The 26,843-nt window shown below is 61.4% G+C and overlaps 2 protein-coding genes across 6 annotated transcripts in view; both read right to left on the bottom strand.

Annotated features, from left to right (window-relative positions):
* LOC138999548 (patr class I histocompatibility antigen, A-126 alpha chain-like) overlaps positions 1-26,843 on the bottom strand; it is a 375,823-nt gene that overhangs the window by 223,742 nt on the left and 125,238 nt on the right. The window lies entirely within an intron of this gene.
* ZNF787 (zinc finger protein 787) lies at positions 1,356-25,725 on the bottom strand. Of its 5 annotated transcripts, none has more exons than XM_070401643.1 (3): positions 25,665-25,725; positions 8,175-8,263; positions 1,356-3,028 (listed from the first exon to the last, which is right to left on the bottom strand). In XM_070401643.1, exons 2-3 carry the CDS (start codon positions 8,251-8,253, stop codon positions 1,965-1,967), a joined length of 1,143 nt encoding a protein of 380 aa, XP_070257744.1. In that variant the 5' UTR covers positions 8,254-8,263; positions 25,665-25,725; the 3' UTR covers positions 1,356-1,964. The 5 variants fall into 5 exon arrangements, with proteins under 5 accessions (XP_070257744.1, XP_070257743.1, XP_070257745.1 ...); XM_070401642.1 differs by lacking the exon at positions 25,665-25,725 and adding an exon at positions 18,099-18,396; XM_070401644.1 differs by lacking the exon at positions 25,665-25,725 and adding an exon at positions 16,732-17,090.

Below are 26,843 nucleotides of genomic sequence, written 5' to 3'. Positions count from 1 at the left end.
TTTCAAAATAAACCCATTCCAAGCAGGTGACGGCCCTCGAAAACGTTCCTTTCTGACACAAAATCACGCACAGGACGGCCTCATGCGTCCGGGAGAGCCACACCCCTCCGCCAGGTGGGCGGCTGCACGTGGTTTTGAGCCTCTGGGTCTCCACACCTGAGGCGGGGGGTGGGTTGGGGGGGGGTGCGTGATCTGCTCCAGGGAAGCAGGGCCCCCGCTGGCAGATTAGGGCTCTACCCGGAAACTTCGCTTCCTCCTCCAGCCCCTCCTCTGCCGCCAACCCCTCTCCTCCGCGGTAGTGGCGGAGCACGGAGCCCCCCCTCCCACCCCATCCCCAACCCCGGCCGCCTCTGCACAGCCCGGGTGAAAACCCCCTGGCAGGGCTCTCCCCCCACAGAGCAGCCCGGGGCAGACTCCAAAATCCTAGGGACGGGGGTCCCCAGGACCCTGGCCGTGGGTTCCAGGAACCGGGATGGCATCAGAGGCCCCACCCTGACGAGCCCCCCACCCAGCAGCCCTCGCCTGCAGGACTGGCCGCTGCAGCGACTGGGGGGACCCGGTCAGACCCTGGACAACAGGCGCCGGGACCCCGTGCTGCGCCCGGCCGCCTCCCCCTGGCTGGCCCCTGCAGACGGTAACTTCCCGCAGGTCCCTGTTCTGCTCCCAGGGTCTCTCTGAGGCTGGGAAGTGGCCGCCTTCCGCCCCCGTCGGGGGACGTGAGGAGGGAGAAGGGTGCGTTTCTGGCCAGTCCTCCGGAAGCCGACCCGGGAGGTCCTCGGGGCGCAGGGAAGCAGACCGGGGCATGGTGCGGGCCCTTCCCCGGCGGAGAGGAAGCCACCTGCCCCCGCTCCGGAGTGAGCACGACCCATGTGTGTCCACTTTAGAAAGCAGCAGTGGCCCTGGCCCGTGCGGTTCAGTGGATGGAGCCTCGGCCTGGGGAGTGAAGGGGCCCGGGTTCGATGCGGGTCAAGGGGACGGACCTCGGTTCAGGCTTCTCCCCGGCCCTTCGGGGGCGAGCAGGAGACAGCCCAGTCGTGTTTTCCTCACACCCGTTTCCCTCTCATCCATTCTCCCAGATGAATGGAAAAATATCCTCGGGCGACAACCAAACAACAAAGCAGCAGTCAGCGCTCCCATCCCTCACGAGCCTGGAGCCTGGGAGGCCCGCAGCCACTGCCGGTGCCCGGGCCGGGTCCCTCTCTAGGAAAACAGCGCAGCCCGCGCCCAGGTGGTTCCGCATGGTCTCCCCGGGCAGCTCCCAGGCGGCTGCCTCTGCCCCCGCCCCGGCCCCGGCGCAGGGCCCCCGCTCAGCCTCTCCTCCTCCCTTCCCCCTCAAGAACCACGCACAGCAGAAGTCGGATAGTGCCATTTATTGGCCCCGCACCCCTCCTCCACGCGCCCAGGCCACGGAACAGGACGGTTCTCCGAGGGGCCCCTCTGCTCCGCACTCCTGCGCCCCGGATCCAGAACGGGGAGGGCGAGAAAGAGGACGGGGCCCGCGGGAGGGGAGAAAATAATGGTGACGGGGTGGGGTGGGTGCAATTAAAAGAAAACTCTAAAAGGGAGAAGGACCCCTTTCCCTTCCCTGGGCCCCCCTCCGAAAGGAAGGGCCCGATTGCTCTCGGCTCTGTCACGGCCCCGACGGAGGGGAAGAGAAAGTGGGCACTGGTCTCACGGGTGGGTTTGTCGTCGCTTGGTCGCTAGTTCACATCGTCTATCTCGGACTCGGCCGAGAGCCTACAGGGGGCAGCCAGGTCCGCGCTCGGGCGCGGGGAGGGCGCAGTGGGCGAGGTGGCGAGGGGAGCACCCGGCGCCCCTGCCCAGGCCACTGCACCCCGGGACGAGCCCGGGAGGGAGGTCGCTGCGGGTCCGGGCCCCTCGGTCCATTTCCTCCCCGGGTCTCTGGGTCCTGCGCCGTCGCTCCCGCCGAGCCCGAGGGGCCCTGCCCCCCCGGGCCCCCACCCCTACCGGGCCTCCCCGCCGCGGCACTCGCTGCACCGGCCGCCCGCCGCCTCGTCCCCGTCGTCCTCCTCGTCCCCGCCGGCGCGGTAGTAGCTCTGTCCGCAGCTGCTGCAGACGGAGGGCGCGCCCACCGCGTGGACCTTCTTGTGTCTGCGCAGCGCCGCGCCCTGCACGAAGCCCTCGCCGCACTCCACGCAGATGTGCGCGGGCTCCTCGCCGCCCGCCCCGAGCGCGTCCTCGTGCTGGGCCCGCTGGTGCGCCAGGAGCGCGGCCGCCTGCCCGAAGCCCTGGCCGCACTCCACGCACACGTACGGCTTGGGGGCGGGCGCGCGCCGGGAGCGGGGCCCGGGCGCCTTGGCCCCCGCGCCCGCCGCCGCCGCCCCCGCCGCGCCTTCCCCAGCCGCGCCCACCACGATGATGCCGTCGCCGTCGCCCACCGGGATGGCGATCTCGCCGTCCGCCGCCGCCGCCTCGTCGGGCGCCTTGGCCCGGCGCACGCTGGCCGCCAGCACCTTGGCCGCCACGCCGGGGCCCGACAGCTCGGGGTGCAGCCGCAGGTGGCGCGCCAGGCTCTTGGGCTGGCTGAAGCCGCGGCCGCAGCGCGGGCACACGAAGGGCTTGAGGCCGCTGTGCGAGCGCCGGTGCTTGGCCAGGCTCTTGCTCTGCGTGAAGCTGCGGCCGCAGTCGGGGCAGGCGTAGGGCTTCTCGCCCGTGTGGATGCGCTGGTGCTGCATGAGGTTGGAGCTCCAGCTGAAGCGCTTGCCGCACTCGGAGCAGGCGTAGGGCTTCTCGCCCGTGTGGATGCGCCGGTGCTGCACCAGGTGCGAGCTCTGCGAGAAGGTCTTGCCGCAGTCGGTGCAGGCGTTGGGCCGCTCGCCCGTGTGCGTGCGCTGGTGCCGCGTCAGCTTGGACCAGTGGCTGAAGCTCTTGCCGCACTCGTTGCAGATGTAGGGCGCCGGCGGGCGCGGCCGGGGTGGGGGGCCGGCCGGGGGCGCCGAAGGGGGCGGGGACAGCTTGGTGGGGGGCCAAGTGGGCACGTCGTCATCGTCCATGATGAGGATGTCCACTGGAAGACAAGAGTGGGAGGGGAGGTCAGAAACCAGCTCATGCAGGACCCTCGGCATCAGCGCGCAGGCGGGCCAGGAGTTGTATTGTACCCCGAGAATCACATAAGGAAGCCCCAAGAAGCGGAATTAAAGGAGCCACATTTATTTCAAAGCCGGGACTAGGGGCAATTGCTCTCCAAATCTCGCAGTGACCGCTTGGCCGAAACATCAGAACGATATGGGCAAATATCACAAGGCACTGATTACCTCTCGGGGTTTGGAATGAGGAACCTGGTTTGCAAAAAGCTTAGATTTACAGAAGCTTAGATTGAGCAAGTTAGTTATCTTACATAGATTAATTATAGTTTCAGGTCTTAGGACCACTGAGTCAGCGGAAACACATTACCTGGAGCTGCTGAGCCGTTTAGAGTAATTGTGCTGTCCTGGTCTCCAGGTGCAGAGGAACGTGTTTCGAAAGACCAGTAAGATCACAATCGATGGGGGTATTCAAACCACAATCAATGGAGTATTCAATCGAATGGGATGATTTATATAAGTTCAGAAAATCAAAATAACTTTTCTATTATTTTAGCAAGCAAATAATTACAGAAACCAAGTCAGCAGGGTTAAAATATTAAACAGCAAATTTTACCCAAGCATAGTTGCCACCATGCTTCAAGGGCAGGGCTTCAACCCGCCCTCCTGCCTGCCCCCTATATGGCTCTGACCCCTGGGATTTGTCAGCGCACCCCCGTTCCCCCCCCCACCACAGACACAGACACACACACACACACACATCTGCCCACTCCAGCACCACACAGACGGGCACCAAGTACTCAACACCGTCCCTGAGCTCCCGCTGGCGAACATGGGAGGACTGATGTGTGGACGCCAGCACCGCAGGCTGTGGCTGCTGGCTTGTCCCCGCCAACTCTATATGGGGCTCACAGGGACACCTTCGTACCTAAGGCATGTTGTCAGCGTGTCCCAGGCAGATGGGCTTGCCATGTGGGGCCCAGGGCCCAGACACGCACCCTAGGGGGCCTCCCCCACCCTAGGGGGCCTCTCAGTGAGCTGCCTGGTCGCCAGAGCTCCCTCCCCTGTAGGTGATGTCATCCTTCCCCCCTCAGTGTTGGGACCCTCTGTATTTCTACGCATTTGGGGGGTCGCTTCCGTCTCGCACATGTGGGACCTGTAGTTAAGGGCCCAAGACGGACCTGGATGGCTATCACCCTGTTGCTGGCCAGCCCACACCCCTCACATCCCACCCTGCGAACTCCAGGCGGGGGCCACCCGGACCGGGGCCAGGACAACAGGCAGGGGAGCCAGCCAGTCCCGGGCGTGGTCTGCCCGCAGGTCCCGTGTTCACTGAGATGGTGCGCCACCTGCGGTGAGGCCTGTGCTGACCCCAGCACCTCAGCAGCGCGCCCCCCCCCCCCCCCAGGAGTGAGGGAGAATCCGTGATGACGGCCGGGCAGTCGGTGCAGCGCGGGGCACTGCCAGGGCACCAGCTCAGGAGCCTGGACACCCTGCCGGCCAATGTCCAACACAGGAAATGATACATTTTCTTCTTCCTTTTTTAATCCCCACCCGAGGATATTTTCCCATTGATTCTTAGGGAGAGTGGAAGAGGGAGGAAAGACACAAGAAACATTGATGTGAGAGACACACATCGATGGGTTGCCTCCTGCATCAGCCCTGACCAGGCCGGGGAGGAGCCTGCAATCGAGGTACGTGCCCTTGACCAGAATCGAAAACGGGACCCTTCGGTCCGCAGGCCGCTGTTCTGTCCACTGAGCCACACCGGCCAGGGTGTGGTAATATTTCTGAGGTTCCCCCAACGCCCTGGTGTCTTCGCCCCTGACTGGGCAGCACAGCGCAGAGCGGCGAGGTCAGGGACCTACCGACAGCGGGGCGCTGGCCTGCGGATGAATGGCAGGTGGGAGGCCTGCTCCCGGGAACTTGAGTTCAGTCCCACGTAGACACGCGGGGCTGGGAGTGTGCGGGCCGGAAGTGACCATGGAAACGACTTCAGGCCTTGATGAAGATGGCAGAACTCGCTGTGGGGTCCACAGCCCCCGGCGGGGCGGAGGCAGCCAGGCCCAGGTGAGTGTCCCTCCGCCTCTCGAGCCGCCTCTCCGCGAGGTGGGGACAGGGGCCGGAACCTCTTCTTCAGACGCTGCGTCCTGAAGCCTGACCTCCTGGTCCGCACCGGGGCCCGGGCACCGGGTCTGCGAAGCCACTGCCTCGGGGAGGGAGTCTTTCACCCGGGACCACCTGGGAAAGGCTGCCCACGGCTCCCCGGGGCCGCTTCCTCCACGGGGGGCTGTCCCAGGCTCGGCCTTCCCCGAGGGCCACAGGTAGCTCCCAACCCCAGGAGCCCGGGACGCTGTTCTCCTGGGGGAGGGCGCTCGGGCTGCCGGTCAGTCCCCTTCCCCCGCCAGGAGCTCTGAGCACGGCCTGAGCCTGAACAAGCCAGTCTCCGCGACTCCTACTCCGAGGTCACGTCCCTGTCGGGAGACTCACGCTGAGGGCTGCAGGGCCGCCAGGAAGCAGGCTCCCTCCCCACACCCGCCTGCCCTTCCTCCGGTTCCGGTGACTTCCCCGAGGCGATGGCTGGGCCGAGGCTCATCTCGCTGGCTCGGACAGCAATGGCACAGCAATGGCCGAGTTCACCACTGGCACCGCCCTCCAGCCCGCTGCCCAGGCCATTCCAGTCCTTTGGCGGAGCCACTCTTGGGGGGTCCCCCAGGTCCCGCCTCGCTGCCTCCTGTCTTCCCTCCACTCTCCCCGGGGGCCTTTGCTCCCCGCGGCACTGTCCTCCGCAGGTCACGCCCGGCGTGTGCTTCGGCGGGCAGCCCTTCCTCGGCGAGGCCCATGCTGAGCAAGGCCCCTCCAGAGGCTGACTGTGCGGGAATCCGTGTGTGACGCTGAACAAGTTAGGGCTCCCGTCTGCGCTGCGGACGCGTCCGTGCTGGGGTCCCGTGCAAGGGTGGGGGGGGGGGGGGTCACAGGCCAGTGAGCGGTGCAGGGCATGGGCACCCCTCCAGATGAGCCAGGGCCTGGCTCCATTTCAAGAGGCTCGCGCTGGCAGCTGTGGACAGTGGAGGCAGGGATGGCGGGGCGGTCGGTGCAGCCATTGATCCTGGTGTGGAGATGCACAGCTGGGGCCCGGCAGGCCCGACGGCCTCATGCAGGAGGAGAGACGCAGAGTCCAGTGTCCGGGGGGAGGGGCGCAGGGCAACTCCTGGGCCCTCCGCCACGTGTCTGTGCGTCTGGGCTGGCACCACCCACTTTCTCTTCAGAGGGGTCCCCGACCTCCTCAGAGCTCTGCCGGGGCCTTGGCACCGCCCCCATCGTCAGATCCTCTCTGCCCATTAGTCAGGGCTCAGCGCCCCCTCACTGCTCCTCCTCCGCGCAGGCCGTCCGTCTCCCCCTCGGTCACTCCTCTGTGGGCAGCCGGCAGAGGACCGGCGGAGGCACTGGGGCGCCTCAGGGCCAGCCGGCTCCTTGTGTTGGGAAGAGAGCCCCGCAGGAGGGCCTGCTGCCTGGGGGTGCCCACTCACCTTTCCATGGGGGCCGCCCCCTCCATGCGCCGACCCGCCCCAGGCCCCACATCCCTCACCGACAGGCCAGGGGGAGACAGACCTCGTGGGCCTGAGCCCAGCACTGTCGTCACTGGCGCCCAGAGCTCAGCCAGGCCGCAGGGCCTATTAGTGCGCCAGGGGCGGCCCGCAGAGAGGTTTCCAACAGGCCAACAGGGGGGGATGGGGTGACGGCATGACTTTGGGGCAGCGAGCTGGACAGGGGCCGAGGCCCGCCTCCGCGGTTGTCTGAAGAGAGTGACCGGCAACCTTAGAACTCAACTCCCCTGACTCCCCGGCGCACGCGCATGTTGGAGGGAGACAACCTGGGACACTGGACCGGACTGGGTGCTGGTCGGCAGCAGGAGTGGCAGGTCATGGGAGACACACGGTTGTAGCCGGGCGGGGGGTCTTGTTTGGGTTTTAGTCCTGATCTGCTGGGGAACGTGTAGGTGGAATGAGATAATGTGGGGGTTTAAAATGCGGCAGGATGCCTGAACGGGTTTGGCTCAGCGGATAGGGCCTCGGCCTGCGGACTGAAGGGTCCCAGGTTCGATCCCGGTCAAGGGCAGGTACCTTGGTTGTGGGCACATCCCCAGTAGGGGGCGTGCAGGAGGCAGCTGATCGATGTTTCTAACTCTCTATCCCTCTCCCTCTCTGTAAAAAATCAATAAAATATATATTTTTTTAAAGTTAAAAATAAATAAATAAATAAAATGCCGCAGGAAAACACGAACCCACACCCCCAGGGCGGCTGGTGGGGCGAAGCGGAGCCGTCACCCTGTTTGGAACTTCCTCCATGAACCAGACTCGCCAGCTAATGTTTAAAAAGCATGGAGGCCACCGCGTGTTGCAGGGAGGAGGGCGGCGGCCCAGGGAGCGGGGGAGGCGGGGAGCCAATGGGGCAGCCCCCTCCCTCGGGTGCGGCTCACTTGGGGACAGGGACGCGGGAGGGGCCGACAGCGCCTCCGCGTGGAGGACGTTTTAGAGACAAGGCAGCGCCCACTCACTTCCGCTATGGGGCGGGGCGGGGCCTGGAGAACCGGAAGTGCTTCCGCTCAGGCCCTTTACGGCAGCGTTTGCGACCACGTGGCGGCGTGGTCCTGGCTCGAAGCCGCCCCAGCCGAGGTGGAAGCCCGGGAAGGGAACACGCTGCCTCCGAGGGGTGAGTTTGACTAAACCCGGACCATGTTTGAGCGACACCCGTTTCCGCGTTTAAAGGGCGAGATCTCACCTAGAAACCCCGATGCCCAGCGCTCCCCGCGGTCGGTCCCGGCATTCCCCGCGGCAAGCTCCCCCCAGCCCGTCTCGCCCGTCTCCCGGCGCTGGGTTGGCCGCCCCCGGCCTAGTTTCCTGCCCAGGAAAACCGAGGGCCACAGAGAAGGGGCAGGCTCAGGGCTCTGGGGGAGCAGGGGCGCCCCGGGCTCCTGGGTGCTGGGGAGCAGCCTGTGGCCTTTGGGGAAGGACGCCTAACGAGGGGCTGGGAGGCTGCCTGTCGGAGGCGGGGTTACGGTGTGGGGCCAGGGAGCCCAGGAGGGTGTCAGGGCGAGGGCGCGGGTCAGCTGACCACCGGCCGCCTCACCTGGGTTCTCGTGACTGGCCATCTGCTGGTCCTCGGAATCCAGCGGCCCCGGAGACCAGGCCTCTTCCCGCAGCTCCATGTGTGGGTCCCTGTCGGGAGGGAGGGAACAGGACAGTTCACCGGAGGGCAGGTGCGCTCGGCTCCCACCCGCACTGAGCTAAGAGGCCCCACATGGCCCCGCGGACAGGGGACGGTGGGGACCACCCAGGCTGCAGCCGCCCGGAACCGCCGGCCTCCTTTCCCACGCGAGCAGAGATCTGCGGACACGCGGCCCCCGCCCTTCCCCGCACTCTCAGGTACGGAATCCCGCAGGGCCAGGAGGCCTGGCCTGAAGAAGCGGCGCGAAGGGGGCACCATCACACTGTTGAGCAGATGCGGAAGCTGAAGCCAGCACCCCCAGCTGGCAGCAGCCGAGGCGGGCCGCGAGGTCACTCGGTGGGTAGGGACTTAGGACGGGGACTCAGGCCTCAGAGGGAGACCCGCCCGCCTGCAACAATCTTCCCCCTGGGTCGCGGGTTGTTACTTCCTCAGAGACACCACCACCCCCACCCCCACCCCCCAGTGGCCCTGCGACCACTGGGTGCCCAGCACCTGCAACAGGGCTGCCGGGCGGGTGAAACCGACCCGGCCCACATGACCCCGCCCATCGAGGTGGCCCCTGGCCGGTGACCCGCTCCTCCAGCTCAACACAAACTTCTTGCACCAAAAAAGGTCATCACAGCGAGATTCCGATCAGGGAAAACTGGAAGGAACCGGGAGCCCCGTGGGAGGGCAGTGAGGGCAGCAGGGGGCGCCTACAGGTGGCACCGCCGGGGAAGCAGCTGCCCTGCTGATGACAGAAGAGCCATTGTAACCTTTTCCTGAAACCTTCCTTTCCCAACCTTTTACAATAAGGGATAGAGTGCCTCTGTGGTGAGGGGGAGACTGCAAGTGGGTGTTCTCCTGATGGCCACGAGGACTGTGTGTGACATGGGACAGCCGCAGGGGCCGCCTGGCCGGCGTGGCACAGAGGTTGAGCCTCGGTTCAATTCCTGGTCAGGGCACATGCCGGGGCTGTGGGCTCGATCCCCAGTGGGGAGCGTGAGGGGGCAGCTTATCAGTGGTTCAGTGGGGAGCGTGAGGGGGCAGCTTATCAGTGGTTCTCATCATCGATGTTTCTATCTCCCTCTTCCTCTCTAGAATCGACAAAAATATATTTAAAAGTAATAATCTTGGGCACTCAGGTCACACCTGGTAGACACGGGCACCCACAGGGGCCCATGCCGGGTCGCCCCGCAGCCGCTGTAGGAACAGCCTGGGGGGTCTTTGGGGGGGAAGCAGTTACCAGGGGAGGCTGCGGCTCCGCCCCAGGTGTCCCCCGCGCTGTCAGGGCAGTGCTGCTCCTAATGTCAGCCGGAAACCACAGGACCCAGAGGCGGGCGAGAGGGGCAGCCACCAAGGGCCGCCCGGGTGTCCAGGACAGAGTGGCTGGCACTCGGGTGTCTGGCATGACGGCTGCTCGCTGTGTGTGTGAACAGGGAGCTGCACGTGTGGATAAAGGGGGAATGCTGCAGCGTGCATGGCTCAGTTAAAAAGCGGGTAGTCTTTAAACAGTTGCATGGCCGTCTGTTTACACCGTCAACATTAAACATGTGGAAAAGAATGAATAGGAAGCTGCCAGGCATGTGTGGGTGGGGGGGGGGGGGGGGGCGGGAGAGGCTGCTGCTCTGCCTTCGCCGGCCAAACTCGTTTGCCAGGGGCTCCGTGTGCTGCCTGGAGTAGCCGGTGTGCAGCCAGAGAGGGACTTCCCCGCCGAGCCTCCAGCGGGGGCAGTGGCGTCCTCCTCCCTCCAGGGGAGCCGCAGGCTCGGGGCGTCCTGGGCTAAGCAGTCCGGGATGGTGGTCCTCTGCCTGCAGCGGTCAAGGTTGGCCACCTAAGATCCCCACGCCTTCCGCAGGTGCTTACAGCCAGGAGCCCACTGCCAGGACACAGCAGAGGAGACCAACATGGAAACACCACGCACACGCGCACATGGTTTCCATGTGGAGAGCCAGGAAGACAGTGAGGGGGGGACAAAGCAGGAGGGCTGGTCTCGAGAAAAAATCTGCCCTGAACAGTCCACTCGGCTGGTTAATCTTGACTTCAAGGCCACAGCAGGTACAACAAGTGCTCAGCCCTTCTTCCTGGAGCAGCTCTCTCCCCTCTCCTCCCCACCCCCACCCAGGGAGAGCGCTGCTGTGCAGGAGGAAGTCTTATCTCTGGCGGCAGGGAGGCCAGCCGAGGGAGAAATCTGTGCAGACTGTGGTCACAGGACCTCTTCCCCTGTGTCCCAGTCCCCTGCCGCCCTGCGGCTCCAGCCCGCGGCCCGGCCACTCCTGGCCTCCCGGCCATGGAGACAGTTCTCAGGCTCCTGTTACCTGAGTCCGTCCCAGCTGGAAACCCTAAGAGCCTGAGAGGCAGAGGACCTTGCTCTCTGCAGACAGTGGGGAGGCGTCCGGGACAGGCAGGTTGGGGTGGGGCCTGTGCCTCAGGGACCTGCAGAGCCCCGCGTGAGGACCAGGAGGGTGCGAGCTGCGAGGGTCCTGGGGAGCCTCAAGAAGGGCATGCACGCCCTCACTGCTGAAGGGTCGGACTGAAGGGTCCCGGTTTGATTCCAGTCAAGGGTACATGCCCAGGTTGTGGGCAGGGGGCAGCGGATCAATGATTCCCTGCCATCATTGATGTTCCTATCTCTCTCTCCCTCTCCCTTCCACTCTGTAATCAGTAAAAATATATATTTTTAAAAACTGTAAGATTGCACATAAAACTTAAATAAAAGGGGCATTCACTGCAGGTGATGCAGGTCCTTCCTCTCCCGCCCACTCGCTTGCTTGCTCACTCACACTCATACAGCTGCTGAGCCTCTGGTCCTGCCTCCGGGGCTGCCCCCTCCCCCCGGGGTGACTGCACAGAGGAAGAGCCAGGGCCATGGCCTGGGCAGCCCCAAACCACTAGCAGGGCCCACAGCTCGGCAGGGCAGCCTGACCCTGGAATAGGACTACTTATGAGTCTGCAAGGAGGCTCCTGTCCTTCTCGGCCTCCCACCCAGCTCCCCCACTTTTCAGCTGGAGTCTCAAAGCCCCCCACAGGCCCCGCTCCCCAGCCACCCCAGGCCGGGCCGGCCCTGGGGCGATCCAATTAGCAGGCAGAGCTGTGGGGCCCGGGGCTGGTAAGCTGCAGACAAATTACTGTTATTGTGTTATTAGCTCCCTCCCACCTCCCTGGAAGCCTGCCCACCAATTACCCGCTTTCTTCTGCTGCCAGCCTCCTCCCTGCAGCCTCCTGGCTTCTCCTCCTCCCCTGGCAGGAAACGCTGCCCCCCGCTGTCTGCTCTCTGCCCCAGACCCCGCTCTCATATACCTGTTGGCTTTCCCCACCCCCTGCTTCCCCTCCATCTCCTCCCCCCGCCACTCCCTAACCACTGCCCCCTCCCACCCTCTGGTCACCAAATCCAGTGGCTACTTCTCAGCCTTGACGCCCACCCCGCAGTCATGTGCACACGTGCTCCCCTTACCCCCTCCACCTCACACCACAGACAACACATCTTTGTAAGTCACTCCTTCCACACAGAAGTTAAAAAGGGGCCCGGCCAGCCTGGCTCAGTGGTTGAGCATTGACCTATGAACCAGGAGGTCACGGTTTGATTCCCTGTCAGGGCACATGCCCAGGTTGTGGGCTCCATCCCCAGTGTGGGGTGCGCAAGAGGCAGCCGATCAATGGTCCTCTCTCATCACTGATGTTTCTATCCCTCTCCCTTCCTCTCTGAAATTAATGAAAATATATATTTCTTAAAGGCAAAGGAGAGACGTGCCCAGGGCTGCCAGGCAGGTGACAAGATGCCCCACGTCACCGCCACTGGGTACCCACGTGCACATGAAGCCCGTGCGGGCCACACGCTGCTGGATGGACACGAGAGCAGCGAGCAGGTGGGCAGGACGGGGAGCAGGAGCCCGTGCACTGCGGGGGGACCATGGGACCCGCAAGCCACTTCTAGGCAAACCGCCCCCCCACCCACACACACAAAATGACAGGTCCACACCACACAGCACACGCCACAGAGGCAGGGTCACAGGGCCCAAGTGCCCACAGCAGACAGCGGTCGGCACCTGCAGCCCTTCCACGGCCCTGTGCTCCCCGAAACACTGGCCCAGCGAACAAGTGCGAGTCCGTGGATAACCACACCCACACAAGCAGTTGCGGGACCACAGGAGGCCTTGAGAGCGCTGTACTGACAGACACCCGCTGAGCGAACAACAGCCCTGAGCGGGCCTGGAGCGGGCAGCGTGGGAATCCTCTCGGCACGCTGGGGTTTACAGGCGGCTCAGGTCACGGCACCCCGCCTCACCCAGCACCCCCGTCCCCTGCACCGTCTCCAACCCCCGTTCCCCGGCCAACGCATTGCCCTCGCCCCTCATTCACAGCCCACGGCCCCTTCTCTGGAAAGCCTGCCCGTCCCCCACCGGCCTGGCCGGCTCACCTTTCCAGGGTGAGCTGGGTCCCCGCCCCGAGGCACCTGCCCCAGATCACATGGCAGGACCCCCTCCCCCCAGCGTCCACAGGTGCTTCCTTCAGCAGGGTCAGGGTGCTGCTGACTCAGCGCCGCCTCAGCCCCTCACACCGTCTGCAGCCGCGGGCACTCCTGGGCCACAGGCCGCAGTGGGAAGCCCCACGGCAGGAGCCTGCCCCCACTTCCCTTTTCTGTGAGTCTCTGCCCTCCCTCTGGGCCCAAAACCTGGCGTCCCCCCACCCCCCTGCGGCCAGAACATCCCCGCCCCCAGCCGGGTCTGTACAGACTCCCGCCCGCCTGGGCGAATGAAAGATGAGTCCCAGCTGTGACCTCCCTCGGGTCCCCGGGTGGGTGACAGCTGACAAGGCAGGCCCCGCTCCCTCCTTGCTCTCGCCTTGAGCAGGTGCCTCTGGGAGCCTCACTGCTTTATTCCTCCCCCCTCACCACCTGGCCTCCAGACCTCCCGGACTCACACCTCGCTGCCAGCCACCTCCGTTGGTCCTCGGCAGCTCCCCAGGGTGCACGCTGCGGCCGCACACTCCCTTTCTGCAGAGACGGAGAAGTTCTAGAACTCCTAGAACCTTGACCTGCGGCAGGCCCACCTGGGAGTGGCAGGGCCGCAGCCCTGGCCACCTGCTGCCAACCAGCATTTCCAGATTTTAAAAGTTGGTGAGTAACTGAAAATTGTTTAACAAACAAAGACGCTCTGCAGGCCAAGAAAACCTGGAGCACCCCGGGCCACCTGTGCTGTCGCCCCTCTCGGCCTGGCCTGGCCTTGGGGGGGGCGGGCACTCTCCCGCCCTGGCCTTTCTTGCAGGCGCTTCAAGGGTTGCTGCCAGGCCCACGAGAACAGCACCTCCCCCAGGAAGCCTTCCCAGACTTGTCCCTTCCCTCAGCTCACTGTCCTGCCTCCCAAACAGCAGAACGTTCCCCAGGCACAGGCTCCCTTTAGACCCCAGGCGCGGGGCGCTGTGGGCACGATGTGCCGTGGGCACCACAGGCTGATCCCCAACCACCCGGGGAGAGGACAAGCTGGGGCAGGCTGCCGGGGTCGAACTCGCCCCCCCACACCACCACGTGACCTTGGCGTCAGGATCAGTGAGTGGAGGTGTGAGGTGCCCGAGCCAGGTGGTTGGTGAGGGCCCAGTACTGCTGACGGAGCTCAGACGAGAGGGCAGTGGCCGGCGTCACCACCGGAGCAGCAGGCTGGGGGTCTCCACGGCAGCGCTGCCCCTCCCCTAGGACATGGCACTTGTCCCTGCCCCTCCCATCACTACAGCTGAGTCCTGCATCCCTGGGGGGCCCCCATCCCGTCCGGACCCCAGCAGACTGGAACGCTGGGAGGAGAGGGGCTGGCTCCAGCACAGACCCGCACACAGCAGCCCCAGGAACCCAACTCTGACTAGCCTGGGCTCGAGGCTGGACCACGCCGATGCCTCGCTGGGCCCCCAGCATCAACGAGGCCACACGGGCTCCCCTTTCCCTCGGGAGAGAAGCGGTGTTCTGAGCCCAGAGGCCAGGGCAGACCGACGGGGAAACCCCGAGCTCTGTGCTCCTGCAGCAGGGCTGCCTGGTGGTGCGACAGCCCCAGCTCCCCTCCTGCCCGGTCCTGCCCCCATGGAAGTCCCACCTGACAGCAGGGGCTGGTCTCAGAGTCAGCCAGCAGCTGGCAGCCCCACCAGCCCCATGACGGATGCCTGGCCCCACAGACCCCAACCTCGGGCAGAGGAAGTCAGTCCCCAGCATGTCTCCCTGGGAAGGGCCGAGCTCTGGAACCACCGGCAGTCGTGCCCCGCTGCTGTGTGGGGCGTGCACTGGACTCAGTCCCTTAACACGGGACCACCTCCACCCCAAGCCTCTGGGGGCTCTGAGTGAGCGGGGCACAGGCAGGCACCTGGCAGTGCTCGGTGAGCGAGAGCTGGCACCTTCACCATCAGGAGGAGCGTCAGGTCAGGTGGCCTTTGCCACTGCCCGCCCGCAGCTCGCCACTGGCCTCCTGGAGTCCAGGGTCCCTCGGTCAGGTCCTCTGTCCTTGGAGACAGGACAGCCCACTGCCCTGGGCATCTCCCTGAAGCGGGATGTTCCTTGGCGAGTGGGAGGGAAACTGAGAGCCGATGCACACTGGCCCATCCAGCACCTGCGCCCTCCCTCGCACAGCCTCTCCCTGAGCATCAAGGGAAGCGGTGAAGCACGGTGACATTCGTCTCGGGGAGAAACTGCTGTATAAATGTTAACCCTGCCATTCTGGCTGCTGTGCACACCTGCTTGCTGAAACAATAGGGGAGTTAAACCTCCGTTTCCAGAACGAGACCTGGAAACACATAAATCACCCATTAAGTTGCCAGCCCACACTGTGGCTTTACAAAGGTTATTCTCCTGTGCCTGAGGACCAGAACCGCAAAAACTGCTTTAATTGCTTTTCTGTTGACTCAGTGGCTCCGGGAATGTTGTCCGTTGACTCAATGGCTCCAAGAACTAAAACTATAATTAACTTTTAGCGATAACTGACTTTGCTCAGTTTGCTTCTGTACAATCTGCTTTCACAAGACAGCTCCACATTCCAACATCTAGCAGGACGTGGTTTTCGTCTGTATAAGTTCGGGACTGTAGTCACTCAGGATGCGAGATTTGGAGAGCTAATGCCCCCTCGCAGCCGCTGGCTTTTGAATAAAGACTCCATAATTTGACTTTTTGGGGAGTCCTTTGTGCGATTCTCGGGGTTCATACAGCACAAGCCCTCAGGCGGTGAGGTTCTGGTGGCATCAAATGCTCTTAGGAACAAGGCCTCGGGTCTGCGGACCCTGGAGACAGAATTTTGGTCAAACCAGAGATAACATCAAGGCCTCCACGGTTCAGCTCCAGGCCAGGAAAGCAGCAAGAGCGGACGAAACCCCTGCCCTGGCGCTGACCAGTCAGGAGTGGCCACAACCCTGAGGGACACACCTGGAACGCCGCCGAATATTCTACTGAGGCCTTCCCCCGAGGCTTCCCCTAGAAATCCTGCCTTTCGAGAGCAGAGTGAAACCTGGCCGGTTTGGCTCAGTGCACAGAGTGGAGGCCTGCGGACTGAAGGGTCCTGGGTTCGATTCCGGTTAAGGGGACGTTCCTAGGTTGCAGGCTCCGCCCCAGCCTGAGCCCTGATCAGGGCACGTGCAGGAGGCAACCAACCGATGTGTTTCTCTCTCATGGCTGTTTCTCTCTGGCTTCCCCTCTCTCTCTCCTCCACTCTCTAAAATCAATGGGAAAATATCCTCGGGTGAGGATTAAAAAACCTTTAAGACAGAGAACCCCTGGCGCCCACCTTCCTCCTCCCCCCCCTAGGAGGTGTGTCCTTGCGCCCTTCCTCCCAGGGCCCTCCTCCTCTCTAACTTGTCTGCCGGGTCCACACCGCCCGCTGGCTCGCTTCTCCTGCCTCCCTGACTTCCTCTCTAAGGGCCACTGCGCCAAGACCAGGCTCATTCCTGCCACTGTGATCTTTCCGCTTCTACTCACGCCCCTCCTTGGCGCCGCGGTCCCGCTGTAATAACTGTACTCAGTCACCTGAACTCGCGTTGTGAAATCTTCCCTGTACAAAGTCAAGAACCAGGAGAACACTCGCGGGTAAAAGCATCACCCCCAGCGGGGCTCCCAGAGCTCCAGGGAACCGTTCTGCACACCCCCAACCCCTCTGCCCAGCGCTATGTGTGTCCCCCCACAGGCCTCGGAGCTGCCTGGCCCCTGGGAGCCTCGAGTCGTGCATGCCCACGGGCCTCCCCTCCCGCCCGAGCAGGGGCTGCACCGGCCCACGTGGCCACACAGGGCGGACATGGCTTGTCCAATGAAGAGTGGGCTGTGCTCCCGCCTTAGGGGAAAAGGAAGTGACAGGCCCAAGGTCACGGGGCTGGAGAAAGGGGGCAGAGGGCAGCCCGGGAGCACCTGGCTTCACGGCCCTCTGCACCCCCTACCCCCTCCTCGGGGTGTGGGAAGGAGGCCCTCCAAGGTCAACACTATGGCCATCCCTGCTCCATCCGGGCAGAGCCCCAGCTGCCTTACCTAAGGTCCCAAAGGTCTGAGTGCGGGGCTGGGATTCAGACCCAGAGCGTCTGCCTGAGCGCCCGGGCCAGCGCCGTGATACACCCTCCCCGCACCCCCGGGGGCGGCAGGGGGCGGGTTGGCTCTGGAAGGCTTCCAGAAGGAAAAGGCAAAGACGAGCGATAAGGCCAGGAGGAATCTGATATGAACGTTCCCCGGGCAGAGGCGGCCACGCGGCCAGCTGCGCCCGCAAAGAGGCTTAGAGCCTCAGGAGGGGCTAAGCCAGGGTCAGCAGCACCTGTGCGCCCGGCCAGCCCAGGCCCGCTCCGCCGCGCCCGGGGCCTCGGCATTGCCCAACCTGGGGCCTGGCACCAGCCAACACGGGAGCCCAGCCAAGTCACTCCTCTGGGCCAGGCTGATGCCACCCCCCCCGCCCCGCGCCGCCTCGGGCTCCCGCGGCCCCGCGACCTCTCCACAGGGGTCCTGGTCAGCGGGTGGGGCTGTGTCCAGCTCTGCGTCCCTGCCCCAGGCCCTGTCCTTGGTGCCCGCACCGCGGGACCTGCGTCCACTCCCACTGCCGCCTCTCGAGCCTGTGGGTCACTTTTCCGTCTGATCTGGCAGGACCCCGAGGGTCCGAAGGGCCCTCAACTCCGTGGCCAGGGGTGTCCGCCTTGGCGGCCGGGAGTGGGGAACACAGCGGGCCCGGCCGCCGCCGCCTTCGCCCTGCACCGCGGACCACACCGCGGGGCCTGACCTTGGCCCAGCCGCTCCCCTTCGCGGGGCGCACGCGCTCTCCCTCCCCGCCCGCGCCGGGCGAATGAATGAGCCGCCGCCGCCGGAACGCCCGCGGTTACCGCCCGGACCAAAGTCCGCACGCGGCCCGCCCGGGGCAGCAACGGGCCCAGGTGCTTTGAAAAGGGGAAGGAGCGGGGGACAGGCTTCCGGTCAGGCAGGCTCCTCCGCGCGGCCCCCGCCCCCACCGGGGCCTCAACTTCCCTCCGGAGTCGCCACCACTTCCGGCCAGCACTGGCCGGCAGGATTTGGGGGGGGGGGAGGGAGTGGCGGGGAGCGGGGACCGCGGCGACCCCACCCGGAGCCGAGCCCCAGGGCCAAGCCCCCGGCGCTGCGCACGCGCGCTCCTCCCGGGCGCGCGCCCGACCTGCACGGCCGCGCACGCGCACTCCCCGCCCCGCACGCGCTCCCCGGCGGGACCCCCCGCCCCGCCGGCCGCGCGCCCTCACGCCCCCCCAGCGGCGCGCACGCGCACTCACGCCCAGTCGCGCTCGCCGTCCGCCTTCCCGCCCGCCCCCCGTCCGCAGCCCGGCTCCAGAGGCGCGCCCCCCGGCCCTGGCCGCACGGCCCTCCGGCCCCCCGCACCCTCCCCTCACCTCCTCGGTCCCGGGGCCGCCGCGCCGCACTCCTCCTCCTCTCGCCTCCCTCACGGATGGTGGCAGCGGCGGCAGCGGCGACTCAGACCCTGGGGTCAGGGGGACGGGCGCCCAGGCCGGAAGTGACCTTCCTGGCCGCTTCCGCCCGCGCCGCTCCCCCCCTCCCCCCAACCCCCTCCGGCCGCCACCCCGTCCTGGCCGCTCTAGGAAGGTGAGCCCGCGACCCCCCTTGGCCGCCGCCCCCGCCCCCCGCCCCCCGGCTCGATGGTGCGGAGCCGGCGCTCAGGAAACCACTTCCGGGCACGTCTAGGACGCGGGTCCTCCGGCCGCGCTCTATGGCGCCGCGCGCGGAGGGGCTGCGGCCCCGCCCCCTCCCCCGAACGGAGGCGCGGGCTCGGCCCGTTAGGCGGAGACTTCCGGTGTCTGGGGAGGTGCCCCCCTCCCCCCGCACCCCGGGAGCCGGGCCCTGGCGCCTGCGCAGTGTGCTCCCCGAGCCGGGCCGCGGGCAGGAGGTGCGCGACGAGTGGCCAGGGCCCCTCGCGCCGCCGGGTCCTCCAGGCGTCTCTATCGTCGTAACCCCTTCCCTGCCGACGCCCTCGCGGTGACCGGCGCCCGCGAGCTGCCAGGGACCGTCCCCTGCGACCCCGGTCCCTCCGGCGCTGGACGGAGCGTGCGACTGGCCTCAGCGCTGCCCGGGTCCACGTCCCCCTCTCGGCCTCAGTTTCCCCTTCTGGAGCGAAAACCCAGTTCCGAGCGCGTCTCCAAGGGCTTTGCATGCAGAAGGTCCTAGTCCTGACCTCTAATGTGCGCCCACTTTGCAGATAAGGAGGGGGGCGCAGAGGGGTCACGGGCTCGCACCCCGGCACCTGGCCGCCACCTCTCACATGTAACTGAGTCACAGCCGCCAGGACCCGCCTGCTGGCCTCCTGCAAGGTGGGCGCTGGGTGAGCGCCGGCGGGATGTTGGCTGGACTTGTGAGCATGCTCCTAGACCAGTGGTTCTCAACCTTCCCAATGCCGCGACCCTTCAATACAGTTCCTCATGTTGTGGGGACCCCCAGCCATAAAATTATTTTCGTGGCTACTTCATAACTGTAATGTTGCTACTGTTATGAATCGTCATGTAAATATCTGATCTGCAGGATGTATTTTCATTGTTACAAATTGCACATAATTAAAGCATAGTGGATAATCACAAAAACTATGTAATTATATATGTGTTTTCCGATGGTCTTAGGCGACCCCGGTGAAAGGGTCGTTCGACTCCCAAAGGGGTCGCGACCCATAGGTTGAGAACCGCTGCCTTGAGGACCTATAGGATGTGTGTTTATAAATCACAATTTGCCCCCTGCAGCTCCTCCCCTGCCCTGTCCTTGGCCAGATAATCTGTGATTATTTATAACCATCGTGTTGTCGCCATCACAGTCACCAAGCCTGGGAGCCAGAGAGAGGGGATGCAGTACCCATCACACGAATAACACCTTTCACGGTCTCCGTTTAGTGAGATAATCTGTGTAGGTTGGCTTCCCGCCGTCCCGGGCTCACAGCTCTCGGTGAAAATTGTGTCGATGGGTATTGCTCATTAGTATTGTTCCTTCTCCCCTGGCCACTGTCCACCCTAACTCCTCAGTCAGCATCAAACCATAAGATGTGCGTTGTTGCGTTAATAGCATCTTCCAGGAGACAAAAACACAAGCACACACACAAGCAGGACTGCATTGCCCGGCCCGCGTGGCTCAGTGGTAGAGCATCAGCCTATGAACCAGGAGGTCAGGGTTTGATTCCCGGTCAGGGCACACGCTGAAATCAATAAAAAATACATTTTTAAAAAAAACAACAAGACTGTAAGTGCATGGAATAGCAAGATATGTCTGCCTCACCTTCAGAAAGGTAAATGTTTCAATGCCTCTTAGAACAGGGACGGGTACAGCCTAGGCCCTGGCATCAAAGGATCTTGGGTTCGATTCCTGGCCAAGGGCATGCACCTGAGTTGCAGGTTGGATCCCCGGCCCTGGTTGGGGCACATGCGGAAGGCAACCAATTGATGTGTCTCTCCCACAGTGATGTTTCTCTGTCTCTCTGTCTCTCTCTCTGCGCCCCCCCCCCCCCCCCCGCCTTCCACTCTCTCTAAAAAATCAATGGAAAAGCCCTAACTGGTGTGGCTCAGTGGACAGAGCGTCGACCTGCGGACTGAAGGGTCCCGGGTTCAATTCCGGTCAAGGGCACATGCCCGGATTGTGGGCTCGATCCTCAGTAGGGGGTGTGCAGGAGGCAGCCGATCAATAATTCTCATCATTGATGTTTCTATCTCTCCTTCTCAGAAATCAACCAAATATATATATATATATATATATATATATATATATATATAAATGTTTAATTAATGTGGAGGGAACATAAATTCAGATCAAAGCAACTCCCTTAGGAAGAAAGAAAACAAACTATTTTTTCAAATCCTCACCAGAGGATATGATTTTTTATTTTTTTAGACAGGGGGAAGGGTAGGGGAGAGAGAGAGAAACATGGATCGGTTGCCTCCCGTATGTGTCCTGGCTGGGGATTGAACCCACAACCTAATTATGTGCCCTTGACCGGGAATCAGACTTCCAACCTTCCGTGCTCCGACGGACGCTCTAACCATTGAGCCCCACGGGCCAGGGGCCTAAACTCCTTTATGGGTGAAACGTTAGAATGCTTTTCTAATGACATCTGTTAAACAATAAAAATCCAAAAAAAAAAAAGGAATAAAAATCCCCCCAAAAAAATATAAAAATAAAAAAGACAATAAAAAAAGAATAAAAATCCCCAAATGGGACTGACTTTGCTATTGACTGCACGTCGTCCCCTAAGAAGCTCCTGATACCCAAGGAGAGGAGCGGATTACCCAAAACAAAGCAAAACAAAATAAAGGACAAAAAGCAACAACAATAAAACCCTCGCAGACCTCCTTAACCACCAACGTAATCCGCTTTGACTTAATGTTAAAAATACATCATGACCCTGCTCAACAAGAAAAGCTCCGAAGCCCGCGCACTCCAGGTGAAAGCCGCTCGGGGATCACAGACTGTTATGGGAACATTAACGAGCTCATTAAGTGGTATTTCCCGGAGCCAATAAACTGTACAACCTGCGGCCCTGCGGGCGGGTGGGCGGACAACTGCTCTGGGAGCTATGAAAACTGCAGCCTGGATGCCTGGTGCCTGTGAGGGGCCTGGGGCGTGGGGCCTGGGAGCTATGAAAACTACAGCCTTACCCTAACCCAGTGGTTCTCAACCTTCTGGCCCTTTAATACAGTTCCTCGTGTTGTGACCCAACCATAAAATTATTTTCGTTCCTACTTCATCACTGTCATGTTGCTACTGTTATGAATCGTCATGTAAATATCTGATATGCAGGATGGTCTTAGGCCACCCCTGTGAAAGGGTCGTTGGACTGCCAAAGGGGTCATGACCCACAGGTTGGGAACCCTGCCCCCGGTGTGGCTCAGTGGATAGAGCGTCGGCCTGCAGACTCAAGGGTCCCGGGTTCGATTCCGGTCAAGGGCATGTACCTTGGTTGCGGGCACATCCCCAGTAGGGAGTGTGCAGGAGGCAGCTGATCGATGTTTCTAACTCTCTATCCCTTTCCCTTCCTATCTGTAAAAAAATCAATAAAAAAATATATTAAAAAAATTAAAAAAGACTGCAGCCTGGATGCCTGGTGCCTGTAAGGGGCCTGGGACGCTTCCCTCTCGTTGCCGTTGCCCGAAGGGCTGTTTTAAAATCCTGATATTATCACCCGACTAAGATGGGTTGGGTTGCTGGTTCCACGGAGCACCTCACATCTCCCTGGCCCCTGGCTCCTCAGGGGGGAGGTGAAGGGCAGAGGGCCTGCTGGGAGTCTCTTTCTATGGCAATCTCTCTCTCTCTCTCTCTTTCTCTCTCTCTCTCTCTCTCTCTCTCTCTCTCTCTCTCTCTGTGTGTCTCTATCTCTAGGTCTCTATCTACTACTACATCTCTATGTTTGTCTCTATGGTTATCTCTCTACCTTTATCTCTGCATCTATCCGTACCCTATGTTTATCTCTGTGTATATGTCGGTATCTATCTCTCTATGTCTATATCTAGGTTTAATCTAGCACTCTTTTTTTTTTTTTTTTTTTAATTCTAACCCGAGGACTGTAGCCGGTCAAGCGGAATGAAGTTAACTAGAAGAGGACGTTCTGCCAAGAAAAGGCGGGAGCCTGCAAGCGGGCCACGTCAGAACAAAGTCTTGAGAGCAAGACTTATTGTTCAGAGGCAGGACTTTCCTTGAGGTGATGAATAGTCCATGAGGGCATGAAAAGTTCAGGGGAGGGTGCACTGCTGCAGGTGGAAAGGGTCTTTGTATAACATAGGAAATTAATAGTTTAATGTATAACTCAGCTCTGATGATCTCATAAGCATGCCTGCTAGTCATTGTCACTTGCTGTACTCCATTGTCACTTGCTGTACTCCCCAAATAAAAGCCATGAGAGCTTTGGGGGCTGTGCTACACGCCTGAGCGAGCGGTAGCCCTTTGCTTCTCTAAACTCAATCCTGCACGCCAAGCTCATCTCAGCGTCACCGTTCACTAAGAACATCAACAAGGACATTTTTCCATTGATTTTTAAAAAATATAGATATATTTTATTGATTTTTTACAGAGAGGAAGAGAGAGGGATAGAGAGTTGGAAACATCAATGAGAGAGAAACATCGACCAGCTGCCTCTTGCACACCTCCCACTGGGGATGTGCCCGCAACCCAGGTACATGCCCTTGGCCGGAATCGAACCTGGGACCTTTCAGGCCACAAGCTGATGCTCTATCCACTGAGCCAAACTGGTTAGGGCTGATTTTTTTTTTTTTAATAAGAGTGGAAGAGAGAGGGAAAGACAGAAACATCGATGTGAGAGAAACACATCGATTGGTTGCCTTCTGCATGCACCTGACCAGGGCTCAGGCCGGGGAGGAGCCTGCAACCGAGGTAAACGTGCCCTTGACTGGAATCGAACCCAAGACCCTTCGGTCCGCCGGCCGACACTCTATCCACTGAGCCACACCGGCCAGGGCACGTTTTGGGGCAGGCCAGGGAGGAGCTGCCGCTGCCCAGTGCTCCCCTGGCACGAAGTCTGGTGTTGACCCTAAGAGTTCTGGAGAAACTAAAAGATTCCCCCTTGTTGGTTTGGCTCAGTAGATAGAGCGTCGGTCTGCGGTCTGGAGGGTCCTGGGTTCGATTCTGGTCAAGGGCACATGCCTGGGTCGTGGGGTCGATCCCCAGTTGGGGGCGTGCAGGAGGCAGCCGACCCATGATTCTCTCTCATCATGGATGTTTCTCTCTCTCTCCGCCTCTCCCTCCCTCTCTGAAATCAATAAAAAGTATATTTATAAAAAAGAAAAAAAAAAGAAAGTAGAAGGTTCGTGCTCTAGAGGGAGCCAGCATTGAGTCTTTGCCCCCCCACCCCCCCAGGGCTTCCGATCTTTTATTTTTCTGCGGGTGAGAATCCTGAGGGTGGGTTTCGGCGGAATATCCACCAGCTTTCCCGGTGCGTGTTTAATACGCTGATGCGTCACAGTGAGCGCGTAGGGGAGTGTGGGTGTTCTCATGGGCCTGCCTCACTGCTTTGCTTTTATCTTGGGCCTGTCTGGCTTTCACGGTGTTTTTTGTTTTGTTTTATATATATTTTATTGATTTTTTACAGAGAGGAAGGGAGAGGGACAGGGAGTTAGAAACATTGATGAGAGAGAAACATCAATCAGCTGCCTCCTGCACACCCCCCACCGGGGATGTGCCCGCAACCAAGGTACATGCCCTTGACCGGAATCAAACCTGGGACCCTTCAGTCCACAAGCCGAGGCTCTATCCACTGAGCCAAACCGGTCAGGGCTTCACAGCGTGTTTGTTCCCCAACCTCACCTGTCCTTGGGTTGAGCTGCCGCTGGTGACATGAACGGGGTCTCTGTTCAGGGCGGAGGGTGTAAGCCAGTCGCTCTCAGTGTCCTTGGTTAGGGGAGATAAGGCCTGGATTCACCGACCCGGAGGGCGGGAAGTTGCTCAAACTCTTTGGCCTTGTTTAACTATCTTGTCTCCGTTTCCTCCTCCCACTGGCCCAGGGGTTTTCCTAGCTGTTTACTCTCCTGCCTCAGGATTCTCTCCTGATGAAAGAAGCTAAACGTTACTGCCCTGGCCGATTTCCCTCAGAGCGCCGGCCTGTGGACCGAAGGGTTCTGGGTTCGATTCCAGTCAAGGGTATGAACCTTGGTTGCAGGCTCCTCCCTGGCTCCGGACCCGAACGTGCAGGAGGCAACCAATTGATGTGTTTCTATCACATGGTTATTTCTCTCTGTCTTTCCCTCTCTCTGCAAATCAATAGAAAAATATCCTCAGGTGAGGATTAAAAAAGAAAGAAAGATGCCCTAACCGGTTTGGCTCAGTGGATAGAGCGTCGGCCTGCGGACTGAAGGGTCCCAGGTTCAATTCCAGTCAAGGGCATGTACCTTGGTTGCGGGCACATCCCCAGTGGGGGGTGCAGGAGGCAGCTGATCAATGTTTCTAACTTTCTATCCCTCTCCCTTCCTCTCTGTAAAAAAATCAATAAAATACATTTTAAAAAAAAGAGAAAGAGAAAGGAAGGAAGGAAGTCAACATCCTACATAATAAAAGCCTAATATGCTGTGTCCTCCTGTTCGACCGTTCAACCAGTCGCTATGATGCGCACTGACCACCAGGGGGCAGATGCTCTGACCTGCAGGTTAGCTTGCTGCTGGGGTCCAGCCCATCAGGACTGGGCAAGGCTGGTCAGACATGCCCTGGAGCCCTCCCTGATCCCTCCCCGGCCCTGATCATTCACCGGTGGGGTCCCTCAGCCTGGTCTGCGCCCTCTCGCAATCCGGGACCCCTAGGGGATGTCGGAGAACGGGTTTCAGCAGATCCCCGCGCACCGGGCCTCTGGTTATTTATAAAGCATAGTTGATCCTCATCGTAGTTGGAATCCATATCTGCAAATTCACCTGCCCCCTAAAATGTGTGTTCCCCCCAAATCAGTCCCCGTGAGGAACCCACCCGGACCTGTGGGACACCAAGCCTTGTCTGACTCCTTCCTGCCGTGGTCCCTGCTCACGGTCCCTGTGTCCAGGGACGAGGGTACCCAGCCAGGGGGGTGGGCGGGGGGGTGGGGGGGGGAGGCCCAGGGTCCCTCGGAGCCAGACGAGGCCCCACAGCTGCTGGTGGCCACCAAACCTGGGTCTGGCCACCTGGGCCGCTCTTGCTGTGTCACTCGGGGGAAGGGGGGGAAGGTGCGCCAACCTCCCTGAACTCTCCTCTCTGAGCCTCTCCTCCCGCTGAGGCTTTGATCTGTGGCAGCCCATCATTAAGCAATTCATTTGCAATTTAATTATTTATTCTTAAGTGTTTCCTGAGGCCCAGAGAAGATGACTCAGGCTCAAACCCAGCCCCCTCCCCCAGCCCTCCCTGTGGGCTGCCGACCCACAGCGACAGGCCAGCCATTCCTTCCAGGAGCGTCCTCCCCCCTCACCCCCCACTCCCCACACCCCCGCATGCATTTCATTCACCTGCTCACCCATCATCTGTTTTTCCAGTGAACGTTCCCGAGCCTCCAGGTGCCTGGGCTGGAGACCCAGAGACGACCCAGGTCCCCGCCCCACCCCGCAGCCCCACACGGAGCGAAAGGTTAATTATTATTTTGGGTAATAATTACAGCGGGGCTGCGGAGGCACTGGCTGGCTCGGGTAGGGTATGAGCTGCCAAAGGAATCCTCGCCCTCGGGCCTGGGAAGCGGGGTGAGAGCCACCTTCCCTTAGTCCTTATTTAATCCGCAGCCCCCCCCCCCACCTCCCCTGGGAGCTGGCAAGGCATGGGTCTCTGTTGTTGAGTTGACAGGAGGATGGGGAGGGTTGAGGGGAAGAGACACACGAAATAGTCTAGGCAGGAGATGGAGAGAGAAGGGGCACCGGGGGAGCTCCCATGAGGCGCCTCGCCCAGGTTTATTGGGGTGGGAGTGGTCTGGGAAGGCTTCAAGGAAGAGGCGGCATTTGCACCGTGAGGGATGTGCGGTGTTTGCTGGTGGAGAAGAGAGTGGGCATCCAGGGGTCAGCCCTTCATTCCACTGCTCCCCGATGTTGATGGTGCACTGGATGCTGGGAGAGCGTGTTGGTGTGTAAATACCGCACACACAGGCAGGTGGGGTGATGTCAGGGAACAGCTGTGCCATGTGCGGGGGGCCCAGGGCAGAGTGAAAAAATGCACAGCCCCCATGTTTTTAAAAGAGTGTTAAGAATCTCAGGATGGCCCGGCTGTGGAGCTCAGCCGTTGAACATGGACCCATAAACCAAGAGGTCATCAGTTCGATTCCCGGTCACGGCATATGCCCAGGTTGCAGGCTCGATCCCTAGTAGGGATGTTTCTATTTCTCTATCCCTCTCCCTCCCTCTCTCTAAAAAAAAAAATAAATCATTAAAAACATATTTTAAAAAAAAAGAATTTCAGGATGTCCCAGCCGGCATGGCTCAGTGGTGTGACCTCCTATGAACCAGGAGGTCACAGTTCCATCCTTGGTCAGGGCACATGCCGAGGTTGCAGGCTCGATCCCCAGTGTGGGGCGTGCAGGAGGCAGCCGATCAAAGATTCTCTCTCATCATTGATGCTTCTATCTCTCTCCCCCTCTCCCTTTGAAGCATGGTGGCAACCAGGCTTGGGTGGGAATTGCTGTTTGGTATTTTAACCCTGCTGAT

The sequence above is a fragment of the Myotis yumanensis genome, unplaced genomic scaffold (genome assembly GCF_028538775.1).
Source record: "Myotis yumanensis isolate MYYU_CA2020_CCGP unplaced genomic scaffold, mMyoYum1.0.hap1 SCAF_23, whole genome shotgun sequence".
Classification (NCBI taxonomy): Eukaryota; Metazoa; Chordata; class Mammalia; order Chiroptera; family Vespertilionidae; genus Myotis; species Myotis yumanensis.
The sequence above is the reverse complement of the archived record's forward strand: the minus strand, read 5'-3'. Positions and strand labels throughout refer to the sequence as shown.